The following is a 15,358-nucleotide window of genomic DNA, read 5'->3' as shown; positions in this document are numbered from 1 at the left end:
CCCCACCCCAGGGAAACGGACCAAACCCCCAGTGGGCAGCTGCGAGGCTGACGGCGAGGGCTTCTAGAAAAATGAAGAGATTGCTTGCTGCCACAGAGAGTCCAGTGCCTGGGGGTGGGGGAGGAGAACAGAGAAACTGCAGGTGGGGAAGCCGCCATCAACCTCCTCCACAAACACAGCCCACCTGCCCCAGAGCAGCCTGCCAGCCCCCCAGCCCGCCTGCAGCCCCCAGCTCTCCCTCGCGTCCGGCTCTGCTCCCACAGCCAGTGCTCCCCACCCACCCCAACCAGCGCCTCCAAACGGTCTTCCCCCCTCTTCCTTACTCAGCCCCTCCAGGGGCCCCGCTGCAATTCCCACTCTGGCCTGGCCTGGCGGCTTGCAGCCAGGAGAGTCTGTGCTTCTGTCAGCCTAGCTAGAGGCCTCAGCAAGCACTGCGTGAAAGAAACGGGAAATGTCAGACTGCCGCTGTTCGGGAGGTGGAGAGAGACCGTGGCTTCTGGAGGGGCTGCTCGGGTGGGCACGACATCTCTACCACTGAAGGGCTGAGGGACCTGGAGCAAGTTACGGAACCTCATCTTCCTCATCTGTAAAATGGGACCAGGAAGAGCACCCACCTCTTTGGCCGTCGGGAGGTGAACCGAGAGCATGAGAGTTCCCCTACCACAGTCCCCGGAGCACAGGCAGGGCCTGGCAAGGAAGATGGTCTCTCCTTTTATAGCCTCAGCCCCCAACCTAAACTATTCTCCAGCTGCATCTGATCTCTTGAAATGTAAATGGAATCTGTTACTCCAGTTGAAAACTCTTCCGGGGTAGCTCACGGTTAGCAGGGAAATCCAGCCTGAGGCTCCTCCCACCTCTGCCCTCTCTCTGCTCCCATTGGCCTCTAGCGCTGAGGGTAGCATTGGCCATTCGCTCCTCCTGCAGCACCCTTCCCTGACTCTCAAAGTCTCAAACATCAGCTCTTCAAAGAAACCTTCTCTCCCTTCTTCGCACGAATCCCCTGTCTGTAATGACTGATCCGCTGCTCACGGCCCAGCTAGAAGCAAGCGGTTCCCTAAAGCCACTCAGCCAAGCGCTGGCTGAATGGACGAAGGTCGCGTTGTGATCCCCAGGGGGATGGTGCTTTGGAGATGAAGCCGGTTTGGTGGTCTACCTGGACCTGAGCAGCTGCCCACCTCTGCTTCAAGTGTTCAGCCCTTCCTAAGGAAAGGCCTAGGTCACCTAGACACGTGCAAATGGTATACACCGAGCCCAGAGGTCCAAAGTACTCATTTTTATTCTCCGCCAGGCCTTAGCCGTCTCTAGTTTCGCAAGCACGAGTAAATGGAATCAACAAGACCCTCTCCCAAACGTCTTTCGTCACGATTTGTCACTGAACGAGTTCCCCGTTTTTCCTAAAGAGACTGTGATTTGAGGGTGACCTAAAATGAAGCTTGACAAGTGCAGAAGACATGGGGGTTAATCGTCCTGCCTCTGTGCCCACTGCTCTCCCAGGGAGCAGCGAAAGGCTGTGGGAGCTATCAAGAGCGGCCCAGCAGATCTGTCCTTCCACTGAGGGAGGCACACGGCGAGGAAGAGAGCCACGGGGCGTGAGGTGGGCAAAGATTCACTAGCCCACTTTCTGCCCAGGTGACCTGGCAGAGGCCTCCAGATCTGTGCATCCAAAAGCCAAAAGTGCCCGGAAGAACCTGCCTGTCCACCCCTGAATGGGCTCAGTCAGCAGAACGAGGTGCCAGAGAGGGGGGACAAATGTCCTCCAGCATGCCCCCCCTTTTAAGGAGTTCCCGGAGGGCGCGCCAACTCCCAGCCAGGGGACCCCGTGGTTGGGGGATCATTCCTCCTTCCGGGTCCATCTTCCTTCCTGCCCCCCCAGGGGCCTGGCCTCATAGGTTCACAGGACAGTCTCCCGGATGACGCCGATGAGGCTGTGGGGCCGCTCGGCCTCCGCTCGGCGGGGCCTCCTCTGGGCTCTCGGCCTCCCCGCCGGGACGAAGGTGCTGAGGTCCCCGCAGCTCTGCAGGTGCAAGAGTCCAGGCTGTCTCCGGGAGGGTGGCACGTGGGCCCTGGAAGTGCTGGGCTGCAACGGGGCCATGATCTTGGGGAGAAGAAGAGGGTGAGGGACACGTTAAGCTTCACCACATGAGGTCCCTGCAACCGGCCTCCTCTATCCATCCATGCACTCTGCAGCTCAGTTGCTTTGGAAAAGAAAATAGGCTGTTTTCCCCATGTGGAACACAACTGGAATTCACAGATGCTTTCAACAGACTGACTGCCTCTTTTCTAACGTTCCTACGAAATTCCCCCAATTTTCTATGGTGTCGGCTGCCCACCTGCCTCACTTTACCTCCCGGGTCTCCACGTTTCTGGAGGGGACAGGAGCTGGTGACGTGGATTCCCAGCTCCCCGACAGCAATTGTGACGTGGGGCTGGAGCATCAGTAGTTCTAACAGGAGCCCAGGTGACAGCAATGTGCTTGAAAAGTGAGTGACTACCAGTCTGGCATGGAGTCCAGCTAATGAGGTTAGAAAATGTCAACCAAAACCAGCGACGCTTCCAATCAACCTGACAACCCTTGGATAAAAAACACAATAAACAGCATAAAAACTGAGCCACTCTATTTGTAAAAATGTTTCAGAACGGTTCTACTGCTCGATCTGTTTTGCAGTGGAGCACATATGTGACTTTAAACATGTCAGGCTAGCACTTACTTCGTAAAATGGCAAAAATACAGGGAATTCCTCATCCAATTGGGATTGACGAGGGGAGAATTGTTGGGTAGGTACGTGGAAGTTTCCAGAAGCGGCACAGTCATGACTATATGACCTGTAGTACTGTTAGTGACTTGAGAAAAACCCAGGTGCTTCATTACGACCTGTGATTGTTCTATCAGAAAGCAATCGCTGGGATGACTTTTCATCTCATTTGTACCATTCTGAGAGTTAAAAAAAAATTTTTTTTTAATGTTTGACAGAGAGAGAGAGAAAGACAGAGAGCGTGAGTGGGGGAGGGGCTGAAAGAGAGGGAGACACAGAATCTGAAGCAGGATCCAGGCTCCGAGCTGTCAGCACAGAGCCCAACGCGGGGCTCGAACCCAGGAACAGTAAGATCATGACCTGAGCTGAACTCGGACGCTTCACCGACTGATCCACCAGGGCACCCCTGTACCATTCTGAGATTTTAAGGTCATGGGAAGAAAATCCCTCCAAGAGATGGGACATTAAATTTTGCTACCATACTGTTATTATATTTGTCCTTCTAGTTAAAAAGAAAACTCCAGCAATCATAGACGTCAATTGTCATTACGTGTAAATTAGGGCAAGTGGTTTTGACACGGATAAAAATTAAAATGGCTCTAAAAAGGCATTCTAGTAATACCAGGAAAAGTAAAAATGTGCAAAGCTGAGTGGAGTCAGAAATAAAAGCTCTCCTTCTGCTTGTCCCTACTTCCTTCTGTCTGGGGAGAGACGTGGCATTACAACACATCACCGCTGGGGGCCACTCCTGGAAGGAGCCAGCAGATGACCTGGAGTCCACTGCAGCAATCCCAGTGCCTGAACTTTTATCCAGACTTGGCACAAAGACCCGACAGACATTCGCGGTGACGGCATCTGTCGAACTGAAAGTGCTTGTTCTTTTTCCCCAAAGCTGTTTTCCAGAGGAGCCCGTGCAGAAGGTCCACGCCAATGGCTTGGCAGATACGCCAGCTCTCACCTACCTAGGGCTTGGCAGCCTTGCACAAGTGGCTCCAAATGCTTGCTGTTTCTCGGGCTGTCGGGGCTGGACAGAGAGGAAGAGGTAGGGAATGACTTCCGGCGTGGGCCCGGGATATGAGGATGTAAATGTCTCCCCTACACAGACGCTAACGAGAGCCTGACCCAAGACCACAGGCTGACCACTGGTTTAGAAAGCAGCCAACAAGAGGGTCTCCGGTTCATGTACCTGCTCATGTGAGTAATCAGATGTCTCTTCTACTCCCCTGGGTCCCCTGAGGGGCCAGGAGAGAAACTGGCTTCTGTCAAAAGAGGCCAGCAGGTAGAAAGGGGAAACGGAAAGGAAGATGAACAGGGACTTTGTCCGTCTTAACAACTCATCGAGGACCCTGCGGCAACTTCCCTTGGGCCCAGCAGCCCAGTGTATGCGCTGGGCACTTAATGCACACAGACACCGGCAGGCATCACCCGTGAGCCACTGTGCTCTGAGATCTACCATGGCCGCGCCTCGTACAAGGGGCAACAAAGTAAGTGCCTAAAACATAACGGCTTTTAAAAGAGGTGGGTAATTAAAGCTGTGACCCGTCCGCAGTTCTCATCAGGAGCAAACCCTCTTCGTTCAGAGGTACAGGGGTGGAGACCATCCAGTCCAAGGCTTCACTTTTTTAAAAAATGAGAAAACTGGGGCACCTGGGTGGCTCAGTCAGTTAAGTGTCCGACTCCTGATTTCGGCTCACGTCATGATCTCACGGTTCATGAGTCTGAGCCCCACATCGGGCTCTGTGCTGATAATGCAGAGCCTGCTTGAGATTCTCTCTGTCTCTCTCTCTCAAAATGAATAAATACACATTAAATAATCAAATAAAATAGGTAAAAATGAGAAAACCGACACCCAAATGGATTATATTACATGCCCAATGTTATCTTTCCACTGGGTGACTTCAGATTAGGGAATTGCCTTGTGGTTTTTAATCTATGCAGAGGAAAAGGCATTTATTCCTTTAAGTCCTATTGGTTTAGATATCTTGCCAATACTTCATGGGAATATCAACAGCTCCCAGAACGCTGCCAATTTTAAAATTCAGGGATGTCCATCATTGCCACAGGGCTGAGAAACCATGCCCTATCAATCAATGCCCAGACTCCTTGCTTTTCTGCCCTAGCTGCACCCCTTTCTTTTCCCAGGAGTGCTTCCACGTCCTAGGAAAATCACTTTCTCTCCCTGGGACAAGGAGCCTGTGGAAAAGTCATCACACCTGAAAAGAAAGTGCTTCAGCTTCTTCTCTCTCCCTCCCCAGACCTCCTAAGAATCCCAATTCCCTTGATACGTGACCAGGAACTTATGTGCCTTGGACTGGAAATCAGAGAAGCTGCCTCAGCTGCCATGGAAACAAGTTCTCCGACTCGCGCCCAAGATGAGTAATAAAACTACCTGTTCGAGGAAACTGGCACTCGTGATGGCCTCCTCCATGTGCTCCTCGTCAGACTTCAGAACAGATTTAATGTTCTCGACGAGCTCATGGATGTCCGGGGTCATACTGCAGGAGGACTGCTCCAGGAACCTGGCCACCAGCAGCTTGGTGTCCATGTAGGACTTGTAATCTATCAGGGACCGAGGCCGGCATCGCGAAGCTCTGCATCTCAGACCTCTCCTCAAGGTCACCGTGGCCAGCTGCGGTCTTCCCTCTGTCTGCGTGGCAGCTTCACAGCTGAGCACCGGGGCAGCTGTGGGCAGAGACAGACAATACGTGCCCGTTGGCCACGCCCCCGTGAACGCACGCCTGGACGGAGACAGTGAGGGCCACTAAACTTGGCGTGGAAAGCATGTTGCAAATGCCAATGACCATGCACGTCTTGCTTTTCGTCTTGCAGAGGGAAAAATAAAACAACAACGACGATGACACAAACTTATTCCCTGAAGTTCCAAAAGGACATGTCCCCGAAGCATTTTATTGTGCCACATAAAACACAACCACCAAGCTGAAGACAGATGATAGAGAAGAGCATCCAGAATGCAAACTGCAACGGAGCAACGGTTCCATGAAGTAATGACCGGTAAGTGGGGATGGGTGGCGAGCAGGAAACAGGAAAAGAGATGGCCGGCCCGATGAAAGAATGTTCCAAGGGGCGGGGGGGAAGGTGAAGGTGGCACTTAGACTGAGGAGAGACAAGACTGTGGGATGAATGGAGTGCTCTGCTCCCTTTGACTGTACCTTTGCCCTAAACATCCTCAGGGCATGGTGCTGACTTATGGATGCTCACACCATGGCTGGGAGGTAGCTCTATGGCTGACTATTAAGGAGAGAAAAATCTAGGTGCAGAAAAATCACATGTCATTCTCGAAGTCAACACATGGCCTGGGAAATCCACCACAGGCCCTAATTTCCACAGCTACCTACATCAGAAGGGTTTCAGGACCAGCAGAACATTACTGCACCATCGAGTGGGTGAAGTGAAACTCAGACCTGGTCTCCACGTTTTCGTCAGCCAGCCAGCAGCCTTCAGCATACACGACACTGGAGAATTGAGTCTGTGAAGGCCTGACAAGTGGAAATTTGATATTCGAGGAAGAAAGGAGGCGGAGGGTGGGAGAACAGGAGGAGGAAGGGGAGCACTCCTTTTCCTCTGGAGAAAAGTAGACATGGGGAGCTCTAAACAGGGGTTAGTGGCATCCTCCAGGCTGCCATGTGCATGTTCCCAGACAGAGCAGGAGGTTTTCAGAAATGCTCCCTACAGACACTCATGTGTGAGGATAGTCAGGGACTGCATACTGTCACTGGAGGGCCATCTGGTCCCTTCTACAACTGAGGGCTCCAACAGGTAAACATGTGTCATCCTTGCCCCCGCAGCACTGCAGAATGGGGGAGGGGCTCTGGAAGGATCTCACTAAGCTGTTCAGACAGCCAAGTTCCCGTGGAAGCAGGCAGGTGGCCAGCTCGAGTCCTCAACTTGCCAGGTAGGGTAGAGACCCTCTGTGAAATGGGCTTGGGGAGCTGAGGGGCCAGGCTGCTGGCCTGTGGGCTTGCAGAGGTGCTCAGTCCCAGGCGGTGGGACTCCTCCAACGCAGAAGACAAGAGGAATGTTCCCTCTGGCGCCCACAAGGTCAGTCCAGAGCTGTGGCAAACAACACAGGCTGTCAGAGGGACAGAACCAACACTACAAGTGGGGGGAGGGGACAACACGGGGCCCCAGAGAGAGCAGGGGGAGAGCGTTTGCAAAGTCGTATTTGCATCGAGCTTCAGGAAAGCGGAGGCCACTTGTTAGAACAGGTCACCGAAAGGAGCCTGTACTGGTAGCCTTACAGTTTCATTGTCTTCCTTTATTTCCTTTATTTTTTTACAATTTTCCACAATGAAGAGCTATTTGGTATTCACGTATTCAGGTATTCATGTATCCAGAAAAAGGACTCAATGTTCTTTACATTTTTAAAAATTTTTACATTTGGGGGGTGCCTGGGTGGCTCAGTTGGTTGAGCATCTGACCTCGGCTCAGGTCATGATCTCTCAGTTCATGGGTTCGAGCCCCACATCGGGCCCTCTGCAGTCAGTGTGGAGCCCACTTTGGACTCTCTGCCTCCCTCTCTCTGCTCCTCCTCTGCCCACGTGCACACATTTGCATGCACTCTCTCAAAAATAAGTAAACGTTAAAAAAAAACTTTATTTAAAAATTTTTAATTAAAAAATTTTTTTTGATTTAAAATTATACAAATAACATCTATACACAAACTCAAAACGGAGAGGGAGAAAACTGGAGTGAGTCTCACTCTGGCTAAAGTTCTCAAAACAAGCCTGATTTAAATAACTCAAGTACTCATACACAGTAAAAAAAAAAAAAAAAAAAAAAGATAAATCAAAAGAGAGGGGGTAAAAAAAATACAGCCCTTTAACTTTTTCCTTCAGAGAGAAGGTTTATTTCCACAGGACTGTGAGCACCCAGAAATCAGAGTCAGGTTTGCATTGTTTTCTTCACATAGTAGCACTCCGTGGTCACGTGCAACCAAATGCTTTTGCTAACAATGACTTGAAAAACTCAATACCAGTCTTAAAAGATGTGGCAGATATATATTCCTAATGTGCATGCAGAATACCTTATTTTCCCAAGACCTCTTAACCTCTTTCTAGACATCTCTTAAACTGCCCCCACCCCACCCCCAGCTTTCACCAGGCACCTTTGGGCAAACACGTGCACGGGGCCCTGCAAGTAGCTTGGGGAGTGCCATCACCTCTCTCCGCGGAATGATGGAGCACAGGGTCGCTCCTGGATCTCGCCCTCAGCTGCGGCGGGGCTCTCCAGCTGCCCGCAGGACGCAGCTGGTTTGCATCGGGCGCTGACACGGATCCACTTTCTTCTCCAGGTGTGTTAGGACTGTCCCCACCTGATTCTTTTTAAAAAAAAAAAAAGAGAAACGCACATTATTTCACCAGCTGCAGCCTTCAAAATGTTGGGCAGGAAACACCTGTGAGCCCCAACCTGTAGGGGCAGGAAAATACAGTGAACAACATTTGCTTCGGCTCCCGGCCCAGTGAGTTTTTACTTCCCAGCACTGTGGGAACCGCCGCCTCTCCAAACCATCCCTCCACACCTAAAACAAGCAAACAAAAAACTTTAAGTCGAAGAGCAGAGCAAAATAAAGAAGCCATTCCAAAATGTCAGGGTGTGTGTGTGTGTGTGTGTGCGTGTTTGTTTTCCTAAGAGTGTTAGAATCTTCTCCAGGGAAAGCTCCTGGCCACTTTCCCGTTTCTGAGAATTCAGGGTGAGCTTGCGTGGGTGGAAGTACATGCCTGCCCGGGGAAGGTGACTGTGAGGGCTGCAGACCAAAGGCAGAAAGACGAGGCATTTGCACGGCCCAGAGTGGAGGCCAGGCTCGGGAACTCCTGAAGGCCAAGGGAAAGAGCCAGGGCCGCTGAGCAGATAGGTAAAACCACTCAAGAAAGGGGTGACTTCTGCTCAGGATGACCAAATCACGTCATTTGTGAGCCTGAGTGTGGTCTGGACAACTTTTTTTAAGAAGTGGAAGAATCCCAAACATGCTTAGGAGGGAGAACGCAGCTGCATTATTCGAAGATGGAAGGTGAGCAGAACAGAGACCTGTTCCAAATGGCGCCACTGAAAATTCACCTCCGTCGAAAATAGCTACACTTGATCCATTATTTATCACCACTGCCATTTTGTGCTGGTGGACAGTTTTCTGGGCCATTTAAAACCTCTCCAAAGAAAGAAAGCTGTAACAGTGTTCCCTTAAAGGACAAGGATAGCTGTAAACTGACTCTAGTGTTTTGAGGCAGGACTGAAAATCAGCATTCACTCTGTGTGAAGGCAGCGTGACATAGACCCTAGGTTAAAAATGACAGCGCAGGGGCGCCTGGGTGGCGCAGTCGGTTAAGCGTCCGACTTCAGCCAGGTCACGATCTCGCGGTCCGTGAGTTGGAGCCCCGCGTCGGGCTCTGGGCTGATGGCTCGGAGCCTGGAGCCTGTTTCCGATTCTGTGTCTCCCTCTCTCTCTGCCCCTCCCCCGTTCATGCTCTGTCTCTCTCTGTCCCAAAAATAAATAAAAAACGTTGAAAAAAAAATTAAAAAAAAAAAAAATGACAGCGCAATCTCACAGAAAATCATCCTGAAATCAACAAAACTCCTTTTTCCCTTTAAAAGAGCCCAGCTTATTTTACCAGGAGAAAGAAAATCTGAGATGGGAAAACATGGGACTGCCAAATTATAATCTATAATCCATTTCACAGGGCGAAGAGCCTTGTTACTCCTCAAAGATTCTTCTTATAATTTTTTTTGTCATGTTTATTTATTTTTAAGAGAGGGAGCCAGACACAGAGAGGGAGCCAGACACAGAGTGCGAGCAGGGGAGGGGCAGAGAGAGAGGGAGACACAGAATCCCAAGCAGGCTCCAGGCTCTGAGCTGTCAGCACAGAGCCCGACGCAGGGCTTGAACCCATGAACTGTGAGATCGTGACCTGAGCCGAAGTTGGACGTTTAACCAACTGAGCCAGCCAAGCGCCCCACTCCTAAAAAAATTCTAAGGATATCTTTATTTCTGTTTACATAGTATCTCCCACTTGCCAACCCTAATTGTTGACAGTACTTTTACACCTGGACAAAGGATACAGTGTGGACCACTGGCTCCAAGGTATCTGACCCCCAACAAAGTATCCTATAGGTCACCATTCTGATTCTTACGCTACTGAACCCTGAGTTTGAGCAGTGATAATGTTTATTACCTTGAGTCACTGGCATGCAGATTGGCTCCAAGGGGCTCATGGCACCTTCTGATCCTTCTGGCATGTGGAATGAAGATCCCTACGTCACAGGAGAAAAGAGGGTTATCTGGTGATACTCAACCCCGCCCCCATCTGGACTCCACTGAACTTCAAAGCAAGTGCAGGGCCCAGTCTCCCGCCGTTCTCTGTGCCCCATGCTGCACCTCCTACTAGCAGTCAAGGTACCAAGGAGAAACTATAGACTGTACCTGCTCCTGGTCCGTCTGGCTCACCACAGCCTCATAGGGAGGCGGGGGGTCCAAAGGACAGAACACTTCCACACCTTTGATTCGCGCTCCGTAGATATGTGGGAGTGGAATAACATCAGGACCGACCATCCTAGAAAAAGCATCTTGGCATCAGGAAGCAGATTCTACGGGAATTCCGCGCATCCGACAGCAGCTGCAACTAACTGCATGGTGGCCTTTGCCCGTGGAGGGTCATCCACTGACAGTGTGGATGACCCCTCACTCCTGCATGACCATCTCCCGGCCCTGGAGCAGGGGATAGTCTAAGCTGCTCTCCGATGGAAAGCCCAGAGTTTCTTAGGCAAGTGCAATGCCATCATTCCTTTTATGATTTTCAATGTCTTTACTTATTTTTGAGAAAGAAAGAGACACAGCAAGTCAGGAAGGGGTGGAGATAGAGAGAGACACAGAATCTGAAGCAGGTTCCAGCACAGAGCTGACAGCACAGAGCCTGATGTGGGGCTTGAACTTAACGAACCATGAGATCATGACCTGAGCCGAAGCCACGTGCTCAACCGACTAAGCCACCCAGGTGTCCCTGCCATCATTCCTTTTAAATCCAAAGCAAGCCATAATCCCAAAGACAGAAAGCAGGTTAATGGCTGCCAGGGGCTGGGGGGAGGGGATTGGGGCATAACTGTTCAGTGGGTACCAGCCTCCCTGGAGGTGATGAGATCGCTGCAGAACCAGATGGGGGTGGAGGTTGCACAACATGGTGACTGTACCAAATGCCACTCAATGGTACGCTTTCCAATGGTTCCACTCATGTTATGAGAGTGTCACCTCAATGAAAGACAAAAACAAAACTAGGAACTCAGGGAAGCTCAATTATTTCTTACATTAGGATACGACAGATTTCTTGCCTGGGCTTCCCTAATGTCTGATTCATGGAAACTCACTCACGGAAACTCACTGTTTGTTAAATAGTTGAAGGGATGAATTAATTTTTCCAGAAAAGCGAGCGACATCACAGCTCAAAGACAAAGCAGTGTACTGCAGGAGGAGTCACAGAGTAACCCATCTTAAATGTAGTCAGTCAACAAACACTGACTGAGCACTTGCTTCATGCCAGGCACTGTGGCTTTTGTCCTGTGAGTGAGGGACCCTCCAAAGCAAACAAATGAAGAAACAGGGGCGCCTGGGTGGCTCAGTCAGTTGAGAGTCCGACTTCAGCTCAGGTCATGATCTCGCAGTTGACAAGTTTGAGCTCCTCGTCGGGCTCTGTGCTGACAGCTCAGAGCCTGGAGCCTCCAGGGATTCTGTATCTCCCTCTCTCTCTGCCCCTCGCCCACTCATGCTCGGTCTCTCTCTGTGTCAAAAATAAATAAACATTAAAAAAAATTTAAATGAAGGAACAAATCTCAAGATTTTCTGCCTGTGTTCGTAAAAAACTACACACACACACACACACGCGCGCGCACACACGCAAAAAGGTTGTAAAGAACCTAAATTGTAAAATGGTAGCTTAAAATACACAGACTCTTGTATCTGTTGACCAAACTTCAAGTTATAAAATAAATAAGTCCTACGGATATAATACACAGCAGGGTGACTGCCGTTAATACTATTGTATTGCATATTTGAACGTTGCTAAGAGAGTAAACCCTAAAAGTTCTCAACCCAAGAAAAACAATCCTGTTACTATGTGTGGTGATTTACCACGGTGATCACTCCACAATATACACAAATATTGAATTGTTATGCTGTACACCTGAAGCTAATAGAATGTTCTAGGTCAATTATATCTCATTCTTTAAAAGACACAAGGAAGACCAGAACATCTGTACTCAGGCTGTGGAGTATTAGAGAATGAAAATAAGGGACAGGAGCAATAGTTGAACGTCTGTTCTTGAAACGTGAAAATGGGACGTAACCTGAAGAGACTGGTGACAGATTCTGGGCCAGCTGGGTGCAGGGCCTGCTTTTCTCAGAAAGCTGCTCTGGGGGGTTACGGTTGTTTCATTTTATTCCTGTGCCCACTCTGGTGGAGGAAAAAAGTTGAAAAACACGTGATGTTCTTTTTTCCTAACGATACAACCAGTGAACAAGGAGGCTCATTTCACTCAGTGAGCCCTAGGGACTCCTTCTGTCCTCTCCAGAGCCATCTTTCCTGTACTCCCAAAACCCTCAGCCAGCTCCCCCTGCGCTTCTTTTTTTTTAAGTTTATTTATTTTTGAGAGAGACAGACACAGCGTGGGTGGGGGAGGGGCAAACGGTGGGGGGGGGGGGAGCGGGGAGGGGAGACAGAGAGAGAGAGAGAGAGAGAGACAGAGAGAGAGAATCCCAAGCAGGCTCCATGCTGCCAGCATACAGCTCGATGTAGGGCTTGAACCCACGAAACCTCGAGATCATGACCTGAGCCAAAACCAAGAGTGAGACGCTTAACCAACCGAGCCACTCAGGCACCTGCCTCCCCTTGTGTTTCTTCACTGCAGCGTCCTCCCCAGGAAGGTGACTACCCCCAGCTTTGCCAATTTGTTTGTTAGCTCTGGTGGTCTTTTGTTTGATATTCCCCACCCAGTGGCTACCTGTATGTTCACAGAGAAGAGAGGTCTTGTTTGGGGCCAAGTAGTCAAACCGACCTCCATTTTAAATCTTAAACTCTTCAAGAAGGAAAGCTAGGGGGAAAGGGGGCACATTTTCTCTAAATTGACTGCAAATGAATGGCTTCTTATGGTGGTTACTATAATGACCAAGAAAGCCTCTGTTTGATAGAAGATGCTTCTAGAGGAGAAAAGGAAAGTTCCTTTCCTATTAAATAGTTTTCTCTATTTCACCTCCTTTGGGTACACAAGGATCTGGGGAGGGAAGCAGGTCTGCTATGACCTGGCAGGTTTTCTCCTGATCCCTCGTGGCTCCTGATCCCAGCTAGGGAGTAGAATCACCCGGGGAGGTTTGCAAACTATGGAAGGCCCAGGCCTCACCTCTAGAAAGTCTGCTCTAATTGCTTGTGGTGGGGCCCACACAGATAAAGAGATTTTTGTCTCTTAAAAATCAGCTAAGCAGCCATGTGCCACCACAGCTGAAGAAGGAATCTGGGACTCAGAAATGGTAAGAGATCCCCCAAGGGCAGCCTGGTAACAGACTCCAGAGTTTGGGCTCTTTCAAGTTCATCCCAAACTCTCCAGGAAGCCTTCACTACTGAAGGTAGACAGAAAACCCCGACAGACCATGCCAAATGCATTCTGCTTTACGTTGACCACTAGGCCTTGAGAACTCAGGCAAGGGTCATACAGCAACTCATACGACCAAAGAGTGGTCCTCCCCTATGTCCTGGAACAGTGATGTGGACGCCAGGCAAGGGTGCACTGAGCACCGAGTCGCCCACCAGCACAGCCTGGCTCCACTTGAGTTTGGGTTTCAAACTTCATTAGGAAAGGAAATGAGCTTGTTATGTTTACCACCAAGAAACAAATTGCCCGTGTTCTGCTTTCTATAATCTTGAGTTTTCCGTAACACATTACATCACCATGGTTCAACTAGGTCCACAGTCACGGAATAGGTCAGAAGCTCTGCTTCTTGACTCCTGGCTCCAACCAATTTCTGAGGATGGGGGGCTCCCCAGGGTGACGGAAGAAGAAGACGCAGCCCCTGCTGCCCTTACAAATCAAGTCACGAGACAGAAACCCATCTTTGCACAGAAACCTTCACTGCAATCAGGTTTCTGTTTATGATGGTAATTTGAGAAGCCCTTTCTCAGGGAGGTACCAATGCACGAAGTGGTTGTATTTATAGAAGTAAAATAAATAAACTTCTCTGAGAGGTCATGATATCTTACAGGAAGTGGGAGCTTCCATTGTGTGAAAACTCTTAACCGGTTGTGGAAATACTAAAGAAAACATTCATCAGTCTTCTTGCCTGCCTGCTTACAAGAAAGAAAATTACCAGTTAAAGTTGAACAACTAGTGTCTATAAGGTAGATAGCTAAAAATCTAGCAAAGTCGACCAAATTTAAGAATGCTTTTGATTCAATATGTATGCAAAGGTGAATACATTTAGCCATTTTAGTAAGGAAAGTGGACCGCCCTCTGATACTGGGAGAATTGCAGAAAATAAGGGTGTTTGCCCATTGGAGATATGATCTCGGCCTCCAGGTATATACTTCAGGCCCAGCAGTGCCTTCTTTCTCACAGGGATGGATTACTTTAACACCCCCCTCCATGTTCCTACTGGCAAGTTCTGAAAGGCAAAGCTCTTGAGGAGATGCTTGTCTGGATTTGGAGAGGACAGTCTCAGGACTCAGAGGGGCAAATCCAGGGATGCACCCAAAGGTGGATATACCCACATTGATAAGCATTACTATGGAGGAACTGATAAGAGAAATGGAAGAGAGGGGAAGGGAAGTGGGGAGGGGCACTGCTGGACAGCAGGACTCCTACACCCGCATGAGTCACTTTCCCTTTCTGCCACCGCAGGAAATTAAATCTGTCTGTTGCCTCCTCGTAGGTCAACCAAGGGCTCACCCACAGTATCAGAAAGCCAATTAATTCTTCTTCCTGAAGAGGGCATTTCTCTTCCCAACCATGAAATAACAGGCATTTTCTACAGCCTTCCAATATGTCCACTGCACACAGCCTGAAACTGGGCTACAGTATGAGCAAATGTGTTCTAGGTGCACAAGGAATATGTGTTCTATTGCTCTGTCTCTCTGGCCGCTGTAATTCTTGGCTCATTTCCTAAAAGACTAGGGAAGCCATCCTAGCCCCCAAAGCTTTGACATTCCAGTGCACCACCCCTTGAACAACAGGGAGGCTGAGCTGTCCTCCGTGCACCCAGAAGCTGTCCCCTCCAGCTTTGTGGCCATCCCTACCTGCCCCTAGGTGGGTGAGCAGAGGAGGGCATGGAGATGGGGTTTAGGTACAACTCTGAGTGACAAGGCAGGAAGACAACCCACTGAAAAGAACATTAACGGCATCTGTGTAGTGGCTCCCACTGGTGGCCTATTTCAAAGCCACATGTGGCTGCCCTGAGCATTAGAAAATGGATTTCCAAAAACCTCAAGCCTGGCACCAAATTTGACAACTCTCCTTTGGGTGCCTTGGGGATTAAAAGTAGAAATTCCTGGCCCTCTGAATATTGAGCTAAAGACACCAGTCTTAGAGAATTCAGAGATTTTTCTTTTGGAAGCTTAAAT

The 15,358-nt window shown here is 49.7% G+C and overlaps 1 protein-coding gene across 2 annotated transcripts in view; it reads right to left on the bottom strand.

Moving 5' to 3' along the window:
* Positions 1-1,258: 1,258 nt before the first annotated feature.
* Positions 1,259-15,358, bottom strand: part of ENTREP1 (endosomal transmembrane epsin interactor 1) — a 67,992-nt gene continuing 53,892 nt past the window's right edge. For both annotated transcript variants that reach the window (XM_019463642.2, XM_019463641.2), the window contains exons 7-11: positions 10,186-10,315; positions 9,938-10,016; positions 7,933-8,091; positions 5,143-5,435; positions 1,259-2,095 (exon numbers count right to left, since the gene is read on the bottom strand). In XM_019463642.2, coding sequence (XP_019319187.2) covers positions 1,892-2,095; positions 5,143-5,435; positions 7,933-8,091; positions 9,938-10,016; positions 10,186-10,315 — 865 coding nt within the window. In that variant the 3' untranslated portion in view covers positions 1,259-1,891. The remainder of the gene's footprint in view (positions 2,096-5,142; positions 5,436-7,932; positions 8,092-9,937; positions 10,017-10,185; positions 10,316-15,358) is intronic.

This window comes from Panthera pardus, unplaced genomic scaffold (assembly GCF_024362965.1).
Source record: "Panthera pardus isolate Hobbes unplaced genomic scaffold, ASM2436296v1 HiC_scaffold_20, whole genome shotgun sequence".
Lineage (NCBI taxonomy): Eukaryota > Metazoa > Chordata > Mammalia > Carnivora > Felidae > Panthera > Panthera pardus.
This window is presented reverse-complemented; position numbering and strand designations above follow the sequence as displayed.